Genomic DNA, 14634 nt, shown 5'->3' with positions numbered 1-14634 from the left:
CTGCATTTCTAAAGGGATTTTCGGATTGGAAAAACATGGGGACACAATTCGAAGAACACTTCACTTCCAACAAATCTTCTCACCAACTAGCCTACAAAATGTACTTAGACTACATGGAATCCAAATCCCGTGAATCAATAGTTTGCCAGGTTAACGACCACCATAGACTGTCACTAGACGTTATTAGAAACAGAGAGGTCCTATCTACACACGTGGAAGTGATTATTTTATGTGCCCAACAAGATTTAGCACTTCAGGGGAACACTTACACATCCGCCGACAATATTGGGAATAGGGGAAACTTTATTGCAATATTAGATATTTAAAAAACAATATCATGATTTAAAAGCAAGTTTAGTGAGAAAAATTATTGTTCAAGAGGTCAACTAATATAGGGTAGTTTGGGCGCTTGCCCAACGTGTTTAGCTCCGGGGGTCCGAATTAAAACGTAATAATTAGATTACTTTGAAATTTAAAATTGTCAAAATTATTTTAAGCACTAAACAAGAGGCTGTTTTACGCATCAATATTAATTAATGTTGAGCTGTCCTTGGTTGAAACTGAACTATACAGTAATGGAGTTGAGTTATACGTAGCTGGAGTAGAGCTATATACAATCGGAGCAGAGTTATTCATAGTGGCATTATAACCATCTATTAATATAGGAGAGATGCAAGTTCCACAATCAATAACCGAAGTTCCATTGTTTATAACAGGCTCACTATCTTCTTCAGCATTTTCTTTATTACCCACTCCCAATGCTCCTCTTCCGGAAACAGTTTTAGGTAAGCAGTTTGGAGATTTGGGTGGCCTACTGGGTGGGCTGTTCATATCAAAGAGTAAACGCCGTTTCATTCTAGTATTTCCTGGAGAAACACCTTGGAAAATAACCTTTTCGTTCCTATCATCCAATTTCAAAGTTGGTACCCAATCAGGATTTGAATCATCAAACAATTGGGCACAGAAGGTTGTAAATACCGGATGATGAACATTAATGGTGAAAATTTAACATGGAACAAAATAAGGGCTATCTACAACAAAGGCTTAAACTCTGAGGGAAATCTCGTAAAGCTGCATAAACTGACATCCGATCACGTAAACCTACAAAATAGAAATCCACTACTCAAGTTTTGAGCCAATTATCTGTGGCTAATGCGATGAAAATTGAATTCGGAGATACTTGTCCGGAGATGGTGAGGTTCATCGAGACTTTTAACAAATGGTTCGATATTGTGAATGTAGGCCACGTAATGACTGGATATCACACTCGAAACCCAAACATTTATCCGTTTTGTTCACAAAATGATTGTAGGCTAAAGGTTTGTCGAGTTTAAAATTTTGGTTTCCTATATTGTACCATTAATAATTTCATTTTATGCAAATAGTGGCATCAAGACGTTTTTCTGGCTTACTTAGACGAATGGGAGGAGTATGTAAATAGTCTACCCAACAAACCAGCTAGTTAGTTAATCCATGCATCACCCCCTTGGAGGAAACTTTACCGTTTCGGCAGCCTTCCCTTTTAGGAGCTCAGATTCACGAGGCCCGGGAAAGCCTTCCGCTCGCTGTCCAAAGACAAGAGAGCAAAGAGAGACTACGAGACCCATTAGAGTGTCTTTGCAGACCCAAACGGACTGTGATCATCCCCAGCGAATCAGAAACTTGGTTTAACTTACTACTTACCCCAGACCGAATCTACAAGTAACTACGTTTCCGGCACCTAACATTGCCACCCTCCACAAATAGAAGGATAACAAAAGCACGAGGCAGAGGGAAACTTCGGGAGAAGAACCAAATGTTCGCTTTAGTTTCTGGCTGAAGTGACAGAGATACAGTGTAATCGAAGAGAAGCGAGAGACCAAACCGAGAGATATCCTGGAAAAGCGGAAAGAGTCCTCTTCAAAGGTACTCCCAAGACAAGTAGTCAGAAGAAAACCTAGTTAGTGATTTTCCCCCAAAGCTATATGAAAAGATGCAAAGTGTAAAAATAAATAGCCCTAAAAGATACATTTTGCACATCATGTCACCGTGTGATCCCCAAAATCTTCAGATAAAAAACGTGTCAGTGTTGTGAAGAACTTTCACAAGCTCAACTCGCCAAAAGTGCCTTAATCCTGGTTCCATCCCTTCTCCGCGGAGTCAAAGTCGTCTAAAGTCACTTATTGCGTCGTAGTATCCAGAAAGAATCCCAAGAACGCCAGAAATAAAACCGCAATGTAGAAAACCTTTCCTAAGCCCTCCCTCGCCTGTATCAAAACTAGCCGTAGCCAAAATAAACGAAATTCATATTAAGTCTCACCCCTATTGAATGTTGAAGGTCGCCTTTATGTTAAGGAGATAAGTTTACGAAGAATAAACCCGTGAACTAAGAATAAAAATAAAAATAAACTAGTATTTTTATATAGAAATTGTCGAGGTATCGAGTTCACGGGTTTATTCTTCGTATAACATATTTATTTTATGCTATATATTTTAGCCGTGAAAATTATTTAGTATGGACCTTTATAGTTTATTACAAGTACTAAACGTTATATTTTATATTTAGCACCCATCATTGCCAATCTCGATATCGAAATAGATGTTGCCAGTTTATTATATATTCTAGTGTTTTATATTTTGGTGTCAATAAAGAGCTGTTACATATCCAATTTCAACTGAGAATCCTCTTCATCGTCAATCAACTCCTTTCCCCCTTATTGGCAAACTCATCTCGCCAAAACCGAGGTAAAATTTTTCTTAGGGTATTTTAAAAATCAAAAATTGATTTCTGGTTTTATAGACCGATTTCGAAATTTTGGAACGGATTTTCACCCAGATCTCGCGGTTTTCAAGTTGATTTTCATATATCTAAAACAAAGATAAAAAGAGTAAAACTACTTTAGTTACACAGTAAAAACTTTTAATAAAATTTTAAAAATTTTAACGCGCTACAAAGAGCGAACGACTAGTTTCGCCATCGCATACGGAGGCATCATCAGGTCTGATTTTTTTTTTTTTAGAAGCTCGTTATGAGCCATTGTGGGACAATACGGTCCGCTCGTCCATTTGATTAATCAGGTGCGAGATATGTGTTACGGCCACGCCAACGGGGGGATACTCGGGGATAGGGTTGGAACACCCGTGGCGGAAGTATGACAACCACCCGTTGGGGGATTAGTGGTCGTCCTCACACGGTCTTCCACAAACTCTGCCTCCCGGACGCCTGGGATTACAGGAGTGAGCCACTACTCCCGGCAGGTCTGATTTTTACAAATTCGCAGCAAGGTGAAGGAAGTGCGGCTAGTCACGTGTCAAAGTGGAGGCGCTACCATCGTCGGACCAAAGTTCTGCAACAAAACTTCCTGGACCGTTATCTCGATTAAAACAGTTATTTACATTTAGTTTTTTAATGATTTCAAGTGATTCTATAATATTAAGTTTGAATTCGTTCGAAGCCCCCATTGGGAAAAATCCATGGGGGCTTTCCCCCATTGGTAAAACCGCCGATGTTAAAGGCCGTTTACTTTTAAGCATTGGTGACGACGTCAGGCTGACGTCCAACAGCCATCAAACTAGTGGCAATGACTGGTCAAAGAGTAACAGTCGGTCAATACACATTTTTTAGTCGCGATGATTGTACCTTTTGACTAAATAATGACTCCTTTTACTATTTACTTTATTTATTTATGACAAAAAAAAATTGCTAGGTGGGCTTTTTTTTGAGCATCGTTACAGAAAGACGCAAAAAAAACCAGACCGATATAAAATAAAAATAATCACAAAAAGAAACGGGATTTTGAGAATAAATAAAGGGAGAGACGAAAACAAATGAGTAAATTAGGAAATAGAGGTTAAGAATCAAGTAACGCGAGAGGAATTTTTAAAATAAAAAAAGGCAGAGACGGGGCGGCGAAACGTGTGGTGATTAGGGATAGAAACAATCTCTTGGGGAAGGGAATTCCAGTCATTAATACTGGAAAAATGATTTAGACGCTGAGTGGAACGAACTCGGGGCTTGGAGAGTTTGAGACTTCACCGTCAACCACAACACGTTGTTTACGAGAAGAAAGGTAATCCGCGAGCCAAGCAAGCGCATCACCACAAACACCGGCGTCTTGAAGGGCGGAAAGAATAGCGGGGTGGGGGAGGGAGTCGATCGCCTTTCTAAAATCCAAAAGAATTACGTCAACGGCGAAGCCCTGATCAAGCCAACTTGACCAACGGAGAAGCAGACAGGAGGTTAAAGAGACAGGATCGCTTAGGTAGAAAGCCATGTTGGGCATTACTGAAAACTTTTGAGGAAGAGAGGAAGCTAAGCAGCTGTTCAAAAGCCAAGGTTTCAGACAATTTAGGAACCTGGATTAAAACGCAAATGGGACGAAAGTTAGATGGAAGATCGCGGGGACCCTTTTTGTGAATTGGTGTGACATTTGCCTCCTTCCAAGAAGGAGGCAACGAAAAATTCGAGAAGGAGAACGAAATAAAAAGGTAAAGGGGAAAAACAAGGGAAGGTGCACAATTGCGTAATAAGAGTGAATGAATACCGTCGAAACCCGGAGACTTGTCAAAATTTAGCTTCCCGAAAAAGCGACTAATATCAGCTGGCGTACAGGTAAAATTGTCAAAAGTAGAGAGCGGCAGCGCAAGAAGGAGACGGGACAAAAGGCAGCGGTTGAATAGCAAAGGCAAAATACTGATTAAAACATTGGCGGCATCCAAGGAAGAAGTCGTAGAGGAGCCATCAGATTTTTTAATTTCAATTATTTTATGGTGAGAAATGCGAAATCGATTGACGTGAGAATAGAAAGCTTTAATGTTGACCTTTACAAGACTGGAAAGAGCTGCCTCAGATTTTCTCCTCAAATTACGCGAGTGATTAGTGCGGCCGTTGCGAGCCTTACGATAAGAGGCAACATTTCCAGAGAAAACTGACTGGGAAGCGTGTCGTTTATTTAGAGGTCGGTAACGGTTAATCATTATCCATGATTAAATTGATTTTTTTTGGGAAAAAAATGTAAACAAAGAAATTTACCGGTTAATATTTCGGAAAATGATTAAAAAACATGTATTATTCGTAAATATTTAGCTTTTTATCGAAAAAACGTCGTTTTTCCGATTAATTTTACAAATTTATCGAAAAAATTAATCGGACACTACAGAAATATAAATTACTTGATCAAAACATTTTACGAATAATTTTGAGAGCTTTATCTATTGAATAAAAGTTAACCATCCCCGACCTCTACGTTTATTAGATTGATTTAGGCGACACCAGGCCATAGATTTAGCTTTTCCGCTTAAGGCAGAGCGGCGGTTAGAGTTACTTTTACGATGCGTCGGCTTACTAAATGGGATAAAGGCGAAATCCCGGCAGTTAAGAGGGTACGAAAGGCAACCCAAGAGTCAGCGAGGGAATCACGGGAAAGCGTCAGAGACCAATCAATACGCGAAAGAACGTCATTAAAAGCGTCATAGTTCCCTTTGTAGAAATTAGGTTTAAAAATGGGTCTGAAAATGGGAGCCATACAAAGCAAAGTGAAATTGAAGAAAATAATACCGGGGTCACTAGTACCCAAAGGAGAAAAAAGGGAAATGTTCGAAACCAGACCGGGGTCAGAGGGAAAAAATAAATCAAGAATATTGTCGCGACAATATTAAACTCGATAAATATTGTTAAGCGTTAGGTGGCGCTTTACACGTAGTACACCCGTAATACGGGCAAGGTTTATAGAACTTGATACGGGGTTGTCTGGTAGTTATCGCTCCCATATATTTTAGGCGAATAACACTCCGCGTAAGGTATCTATTTCTTTAATATGTCTATGGTAGCGCAAGACAGTGTTGCCAGCAGCCTCATTCCAAGTTTAATAGTGAGCTTCGGCCCCCATTGGAAAAAAAGCGATCGGCGGGCCACTGACGTTCAACATCTCAGTTTTAAAACAAGGGCTAAACTACCGATGGTTTTCGAAATTTCCGCGCTTACAATCGTGACGTCAGAGGTTTTTTTACGGCCTAGGTGACACGCGATTTTTATTTCATTTTAAAATGGCGGGAGAAATGGAAGACCTTAACCAATTTATAAATTAAACATTGGTCGTAATCAATCATTAATAAACAATCTGCGTAACTCTTCCAATCGCTGTCAGTTAATTTCGCCGTAACAACATCATTTTGCTCCGAAAACGCCATCCACCAAAATCGTGGCAGAATTTATAGCAGAAGCCCTATATTAAGCGCACTTTACGGAATTCATCGGGCTTTTGAGCCGATGACTTCGATTCGTAAGCGCTGACAATCGTGACGTCACAACCGGAAGTTCGAAAAGTCGTTTAACTACTTAAATCGGCTCAGCGCTGGCAGCGTTGGCTCCGATGACTAGTTACTGAACGGAGCCCTAATTGTATTTTCCGTTTTTAGGACGACTTTTCCCGTATTTGACGTCAGTAATCTCAGCAATCTAAACTCAATAAATCCATCCTTCTAAATTATCAGTGAAATCGAAAAAGATGGATAAGTACACCTTTCTTAGACATCCTTATTTACGATAACCAAGAAACCATCATATTTTAAAAGTAAAATCTTTCCACCACCCATCCCAATAAATAATTGCCTTCTCCACTCTAGTTCACCACGCTTTCATAATCTCCTTAAGCCCTTCTCTACTAGCCAACCAATTAAAATTAGTCAAATCAACAGATCAATCATATTACAGTTAGAACAACTCTAAAATTATCTATTAACATTTATATTTAGTTTTCTTTGACGCTAGGGCTTATCCAGGATTTCATTCCGGGTGGGGTTTAAATTGTGTACACCATTTTTGAACTAGAAGCCACTTACATTTTGACCCCCACCCCCTTGATCCATTTCCCTAAGTACGCCATTGTCTAAACATAAGGACAGCTTTCAACCAGCATATATTCCGTTTTACCGGCTTCTCTAAGAAACTATTAAGATTTCATGAAAATCTTGCCCTCGGTCAGATTTACGTCTCCTCAAAAAATCAGTCAGATTTTCTTTGTAACAATACCAAAAGAACTTCTGCTAAGAGCAATAAATTATAAAATAACTTGCCAATGGGAAGATTTTTCACTAGAACATAAAAATGAGAAATCAACTTTTACAATAATTTTCTTCATAGTAACCTTCGTGTCTCTATGGGACTCAATTCCAATCTAAGCACAGTCACATTAACTAGAACAAATTTTAATGTACGCGAATCTATAGAATTATTAAAAACTAGTTCTGCACAATGCCTTAACCATGAACCTGAAATTATGTATTTTTAATTCGGGATAATGTCTATGTGGGGACGATTTTATGCTCTAGCTGTAAGCTCCTTCCCCCAATAAACCAATCTTCCGACGCGATTGAAGCACACGCTGGTGTCCATTCCCTCCCCCCCTCTCTCGTGCCTGGGGGAAAAATAACCCCATGATGGCGATAAGTAGAAATAAATACATACATGTACATTCTTAGCGTGGCAATGGTCCTTTACAGTCCAGGAAAATAAAATTAAAAATTGGCTGTTCCGGGAACTTATTTGGGACAAGCGTTTCTCAACGGAAATGTGCAAGAAAGTTTTCGAAAATTTCTGAAGCGGAACATGTCAAAAAATGGCCGCTATTTTGTCATATTTTAGGTTTTTGAGATTTTAGGCGAAATAAAACGAGATAGCGCATTGGGTTACTGATCAAAGTTATAGAGGGAGTGATTTAGTATCGAAAAAAAGATTATGTTTGCGCCATCTACCGGGCAAAGATGCAACACTTATTTAAATTCGCAATTGGTAGACAGGAGTTTTTGCTTTGGACAGTACACTTTTTTCTTATTTAGTTCCCCTTTATGAATTTGACACGTGGTGAAAATGACTAATTGAGTTTATCTTATGAGTTACACATAAAGAGAACCCGGGTAGTCATTACATGCACTTTTGCAATGGTATTTCTTGTCATAATGCATTTAAAGAAGATGAGTTAAATGAGATGGATACGTTGGAAATAGATGACGGCGATTAAAGGGGAAATTCATAAAACGTTGAACGCCAAAATATTGCGTGCGACCGCAATGCAATAAAATAGGAGTCGTGAGCAAAACATTTTGCGATCGACCGAAAACAGCGATTCCTTAAAATGCGCGCGGGAAGTAAAAAATATTCTTCGTGCAAGTCCGAAATAGTATAGGTAAAAACGCGTCTTTAGAATTTTATTTGCAAAAAGAAAGTTTTGGCTTGTACTAAACCTCTAATACTGATAGAGAACGTGACATTGTATTTATAGAAATAGCACTTTATCCGCTATAATTTTACCATCTACCAATAAAATGTAGTATAGAAATATATTAATTTTATAAATTAAAGTATATTTAGCGAAGTTAGCGTATATGCTAAGCCTAACATGTAAGCACCTGAAACTGAATACGGATTTTCTGCTGCAGTCTGTTGAAAACGAAATAGTTCATTTACAAGGTAAAATTTTTCGGAGCGCAATTTTTGTTTTATGAAATCGCGTCGTGCACAATATTTTTCCTTGAACGCAAAAACCGATGAACGCATTTTTTTGGCATTCAACGTTTATGAAATATAATCTTAACCAATAATTACAAAACATTGTAACATATCTCACCTATCATTAGAATTTATTTAAACAACCACTATTAAAAAAAATAAAAAATATCAGCGTGAAATTCGATTTTATATTAGATATATTTACAGGGGGGCAAAATGGGGTTGGGGGTTGTAACCACTGAAACGTCTTCTATTTACCAAAATATTCTATTCTTTTCCAATATTTAGATGTCATGAGCGGTGTTGCACTATGTCCGGTAGATGGCGCAAACATAATCTTTGATATCATATCGTTCGATAGGAAATCGCGCCCTCTATAAATTTGGTCAGTGACCCAATGCACTATCTCATTTCATGTCGCCTACAATCTCAAAAAACTAAAATTTTACAAAATGGTGTTCCGCTTCACAAATTTTCTTGAGGTAACTACGGACAGCCCCCTGACCACATTTCCGTTGAGAAACGCTTGTCCTAAATTAGTTCCCAGAAAAATTATAAATTTCCTGGACTATTAAACCTTTTGCACCCCTCTGCAGGAACGGCACTAATTACATAACTTATGTTAAATCTGTTGGCAGAAATGTTAAATGTATAAAAGAAACACATTCGGTAAAACTACATAAATGTTTTAATTAATTTTTAAAACAACTCCACCATAAATACTTATCTCCTAAAAATGTACAATTATCAATTTTCTACCGACTTAGCAGTTGGTAAAAATTGCGTACAAGGCGACAGCAACCATGGACGCCATCCAGGACGACTGCGGAGAATTCGCAACGTTTCTTCCATCAACTTCAATGTACGGCGTTTTATTCTGCAACCAAGTCATCGCTCGCTGGTTGTTAGATTTCAGAAGTTTACGGCCAACCAAATTGATAGTCTTGGCGTTGTAGTTATTTAGCCATTTTTTCTAGAAAAAGATTCGAAGGAAACTTTAAACCTTTTTTGTGATAATATTTGATCCAAGAAATCCGCTGTTAAGTACTTTATTTTAAAAATATTTTGGTAAATTTTCTTAAGGTCGGGATCACCATTTTCGAGATCGAAATCGTCATTTACTAAAGATCGCGAGTTTCGATTTTGTTAAATTTACCTTTACCAATAAATAATTTTTTTATACTTATTGGAAATAATAATGTTAATATAACATAATAATAAATAAAAAATCTTCAAAGAAATCGCCAAGAAGTAATATATCCGAGAGCCAGGGTCTGCAAGTTACTGCTTGTTGAAATAATGGAAACGTTTTACCTGTAAGGATTAAAAAGTCAAAAAAAGGCTACCTGGAAACACTTGTTGAATACCGTACAGGTGATAAGTTTCCATTATTTCAACAAGCACCATATAAACAGTAACTTTCAGGTCCTGGTTCACGGAATTAATACTTCGTGGCGATTTCGTGTTTTATTGAAGCGTCAATAGGCTCGAAAGAAGTCAGTTTTAAGGAACCAATGTGATATCGGCCCCGATTTGATTGACTTGAGGGGGAGGGAGTTTACTGTTAGAGGGCGAATGAAATTGGGAGCATCACTGAAAATATCCTCAACATAGTAATTATCCCTTAGTAAAAAACACATTATTTATTAGCTCGCAATCTATCTCGAATTTAAATGTTTTATCGATAAGGGCGAGAGATATGCACTTTGAGGAACCGCCTTCTCATAGACAACAAATAAAGTTTATCTCTAATTGTTCTTTTTCCATTTTACATTATCATATTTGGATTTCACCATCGCTGCGCAATGGTCAGGCCGATAACATTTAGTTGTAAATTATTATCGTACAGATTAGGATAGAATATGCCATATCGCTAAACATTGGCTTTATAATAAGCCTTAATATTTCAAAACATATCAAGCCATTCGGTTACTTTAACCATTTTTACGGTTATAAGTAGGTCTTGATAGTCTTATGGTAGAACATAATTCAACATATTTTTAATTTTTTTTTATTAGAATTAGGATGTGTATAGCCTCAGACTTGCAAGTGCAATAATACCCTAAAATCGTCGTATTCTACCGTGATAAAATAATTTAAATTAAATTAAAAAAGGCTTCCACTCTTTCTAATACTTAAAATATCAGTGGAAAAGCAATAGGACTAAATAAATCTACAGAACTACGTTTGATGTCGTTGTACCGATGACACAATTGAAACTTTACGAACGGTACATCGGTGTTGGGCGTCATTGTAGCATGGCGCCGTCTGTATTCAAATAAAAGAACTATTTATTCTTAGTTTTATTTTCGGTATATAAATATGGTGGAAATATCCTCCTGGCAAACACTGCCGAAATCGAATCACCCACTCGTTCTGTACACCCCATGATTAGAGATTCCATTCGGATTCTAGATAGGTTAACAATGCGAAGCTCATCACGTGACTTTTTCCTTTCCCCTTCTCGTGCCGAGGGGACGCTAGGTCATGATGCCCACGGATCGTATCAACGACGTCTTTCACTCTAAATAAATTCTTGTAAATACCATGAAACTATAGACTTGAACCATGTCGGGTTTCGTGTCGGTCCAGGTTCGGGTTACTTCAAACCCGAGCCGACCGTCGCCAGCCCGACACTAGATATGTCCCGCACCGGCTCCTTGCTCCGAAACGTGTGGGGCTTAAACTCCGCCGTATGTTAAGACGTTGCGCGTCTTTTCAAAATCAGTGGCTGGCTGTCATCACTAAGAAACAGCGCAGCAGGATTAAAATGAAGGACTCGGAAAATAGACTAACCATAAAATACATTTAAGAAACCCCGATTAGTTTTCACACTAAATATACGGTAGTATTTGTCAACTGATCTTGTTTCGCGTAAAATCACGTATTTAGGTGCTTAAAAAGTGCGAAGGAGGTAAGTGAACTTCTATTCGAGACAAGGCTTAATGTCGACGGGGAATTTCTAGTTTCGGTTGTCGCACTAAAAATCCATTGTTAAAAGAAGAAAAATCCGCTAGGCAAAATGTTCCTCTGGTTTTTCTTAAAAGTGGATACATTTAATTTGGCTTTTTAAGTTTTGGATTTTTCATTCTTGTTAGTTTTATCTTTGGATTTTTGGTGCGGGATTCTCCGGGTTCAGACTCTATCAATAAAGGTTTTCATCTTTACTAGTTTCCCCTTATTGCGACTCTTTTGTAGTTTTTACATTCTCAGATCCGTCTAGTGCTTTCCCATGAAAATCTGGCTGCCACAATTTTGCACACAAATTGTTGTTTGGTAAAGTCACGGTATATCCGTAAACATTTTTAGTATATGTACACGTACAATTTAAAAGACTAAATATTTTTTTCAGTTCAATTAACTCTTTTGAGTATCCTAGAAAATTCTCCATGTAATTTTTTACAAAAACTTTAATATAACCATTAACCACACACTTTAAAGTTAGTTAATAAGCTGCAGCAATTTGATTGATTTTCCCATTTTCAAGACACTGACATAAAAGAGTCACTCACACTGCCTCAGGGGCGTAGGAACGTTCTAGAAGTTGGAGGGGGCAAAGAGAAACGAAAAGTGGTCTGGAGAATGGTTTTGAATTCTCAATGGGGTGTAGCTTCTCCGAATGCATGTGTACTGTTTACTACTACGTAAATTGGCGGGAAAAGACTGAAATTTAAACACAGTTGAGGTTCTATAAACTGTATATGCTTTTAAAATAATAATTTGAGCCTTTTGAAAATTTCAACTGACAAAAATGTTGGAGGGGGCAATAACATTAGTTGCCCCTCCCAACATAATTCTAGGGAGGGGCATTTCCCCCCTGCCCCTCCCGGTTCCTACGCCCCTGCACTGCCTAGTGCTGCAACGCTTACGTTTTTAGTGTAAATTCTCAAGCCAAAATTTCAATGCTTCAGGCAGGAATTCACTTTAGCCAGCCATGCCTTTCGGGGAGTGGATGTTTGCACAGCCTGGTAAAGACGGCGTTGGGGGAATGTTTTATTGTAGATCGTCCTTTCGTAGTAAAATGGTAAAAAGGTTTTTCCTCCAATGGCTCTTTTCACACCTTGAAGCTCTTAGCATAGAGTAGAATGGCATAGAGTTCAAGACTGGTAGTCGTTTCTTTTAAATTTCTTCTTTATAATACTATTTGGGGTAAAGTTTGATTATGTCCCAAGCAGTTTTCTTGCCCTGACCATAAGGACGACGTCGTATCACAACAGGTGCTAAAAGTTCTTGTCGAAGAATGGCATGAATTAAATGAATCCGTATATAAAATGTTTACCAGATCCAAAAGCAATATAAAGCTCTTCAAGTACAAGGTTTTTAAAGAGAATAAAGACCAAAACTACCTTATCGGGGTCAATGGTTCCTATTAGGGTAGAATTATGACCTCATTCACTCGCGTCTTTTTGGGCAGCCCCGGGTTTAAACCACTGGAGGCCTTGTGTTAGGAGACCTTTAAAGGCCTTAATTGGAAGGCTGAGGCAGCACACTTAAGAAAATTTCTGTGTCTTCGTAATCACACGGCTTCTTGGGCCTAGTTAAATTTTCCCAAAAACAAATGTGAGACTTAATTTGCAGTATGATCGAACGATATGGAAAATTTAATGAAGAAACGATTACCGAGCTCTTATGCCAGGATCTTATTAAGTTCCTAAAAGAATCACTGTAGGAAAACCCTTTTCACCAAGAAAGGACATCTTTTACAAATAATCATCCAATGAAAGTTTCCTAGCTATCCTCTGTCAAACCATACTGGAAACTGCACACTATTAAAAATATTGCTTAAACTTGATCAACATTAAAAAAGTAAAATTGCGCCCAATACAACACTATGTGGACCTCAAATGACCCGAGGGATCCTAAATGACTATTATTGTGCTAGTTACTCGTACAACATACCACCGTTTAATAGTAATAATATATAACAAACCTGTGATCTTGTAAGGAGATCTAATTTCATCAGCTTTGGTTCAAAAGGCACAAAAACTACTGGCTGAAATTTTAGGAACGTCGCGTTATTAAAGTTGTACTGTAAATATAAATTAATCGTACTGCAATGGTCGTCCGTTTTAACTCTTTAAACGTTTCAATGAGAGACATACTGGAGTATCGGCTTCAACAATTTTGAAAATTGATTCCAATCTGATTCCAAATTCACCTTCCCGATAATAGCCAGGTTCTGAAAATGATAGAGTTAGTAAAAAGAGGCTCCTAATGAGGATCTAAGAAGAAAATAGCCAGCTAGTGGCATGACCGAACTGCAAATGTTTTTCGCATTGATAAGACTATAAGTGCGATAAATACTTTCTTACAAAACTATACAAGATAAAAAGTACTTATTGCGAAGATTACCAAAGGAATTAATACTGGTCACCAAGACTACTAGAGGAATAAATACTGTTTGCCCAGACTACCAACGGAATAAATACTTGTTGCGAAGACTACCAAAGGAATAAATACTATTTGTTAAGACAACCAGATAGATAAATACACTGTTAAAAAAATTCGTTCAGAAGACGTTCAACTTAGAACAGTCTGTTCAAAAATGAACGATAGCGTTCTAAAGGTATGTAACAGAGAACGGTGTGTTCAAGATATTTTTTTTCGTTCAAATAAGAACGAATGCTCTTTCGCCCTCTGGAGGAAGGCTTGTAAACTACACAATAGAATAGATTCGTTCCCCTTAGAACAGGTTTTACACACAATCCTATATGGATTTCTTTGTATTGGTTTCATGTACATGTACTAACATGTAAGCGTGACACTTTCAACGTATGACCAAAAGTAACAAATAAGTGACACTATTTTGCGGAAAACGTCGTAAGGCCAAAAGTAACAAATAAGTGTTACACTATTTTGCGGAAAACTTCGTATGGCCAAAAGTAACAAACAAGTATAACATCCATAAAGTAATAAATGAGTGGTTTAGAGTGCACTTTGTTATAGGTAGTTTTTTCGTACATTATTATGTTGTTTTAAGTTAGTGTACTGGTTGATTAAACTATTACTCGCAGTAGTTTATTTACAGGGTGATTTAGAACAGGTTGTAATGAAGTTGTTTTTGTAGCTGTATGTGCAGTGTGTTTGGAAATTTACCGAAGATTCAATTTCATTAGCGACTCAAATGGCGTTAGGTCTGTAACGCTGTT

At 37.8% G+C, this 14634-nt stretch overlaps 1 protein-coding gene across 3 annotated transcripts in view; it reads right to left on the bottom strand.

Annotated features, from left to right (window-relative positions):
* Positions 1 to 9155: 9155 nt before the first annotated feature.
* Positions 9156 to 14634, bottom strand: part of LOC149939573 (uncharacterized) — a 39443-nt gene continuing 33964 nt past the window's right edge. For all 3 annotated transcript variants that reach the window (XM_090178750.1, XM_090178749.1, XM_090178751.1), the window contains 3 exons: positions 13588 to 13664; positions 13416 to 13514; positions 9156 to 9458 (listed from right to left, as the gene is read on the bottom strand). In XM_090178750.1, coding sequence (XP_090034876.1) covers positions 9249 to 9458; positions 13416 to 13514; positions 13588 to 13664 — 386 coding nt within the window. In that variant the 3' untranslated portion in view covers positions 9156 to 9248. The remainder of the gene's footprint in view (positions 9459 to 13415; positions 13515 to 13587; positions 13665 to 14634) is intronic.

This window comes from Leiobunum rupestre, chromosome 6 (genome assembly GCF_980474605.1).
Source record: "Leiobunum rupestre chromosome 6, qqLeiRupe1.1.hap1, whole genome shotgun sequence".
In the NCBI taxonomy this organism is placed as follows: Eukaryota; Metazoa; Arthropoda; class Arachnida; order Opiliones; family Sclerosomatidae; genus Leiobunum; species Leiobunum rupestre.
Note: the sequence above shows the minus strand (reverse complement) of the source record. Positions and strands in the feature narration are given on the sequence as shown.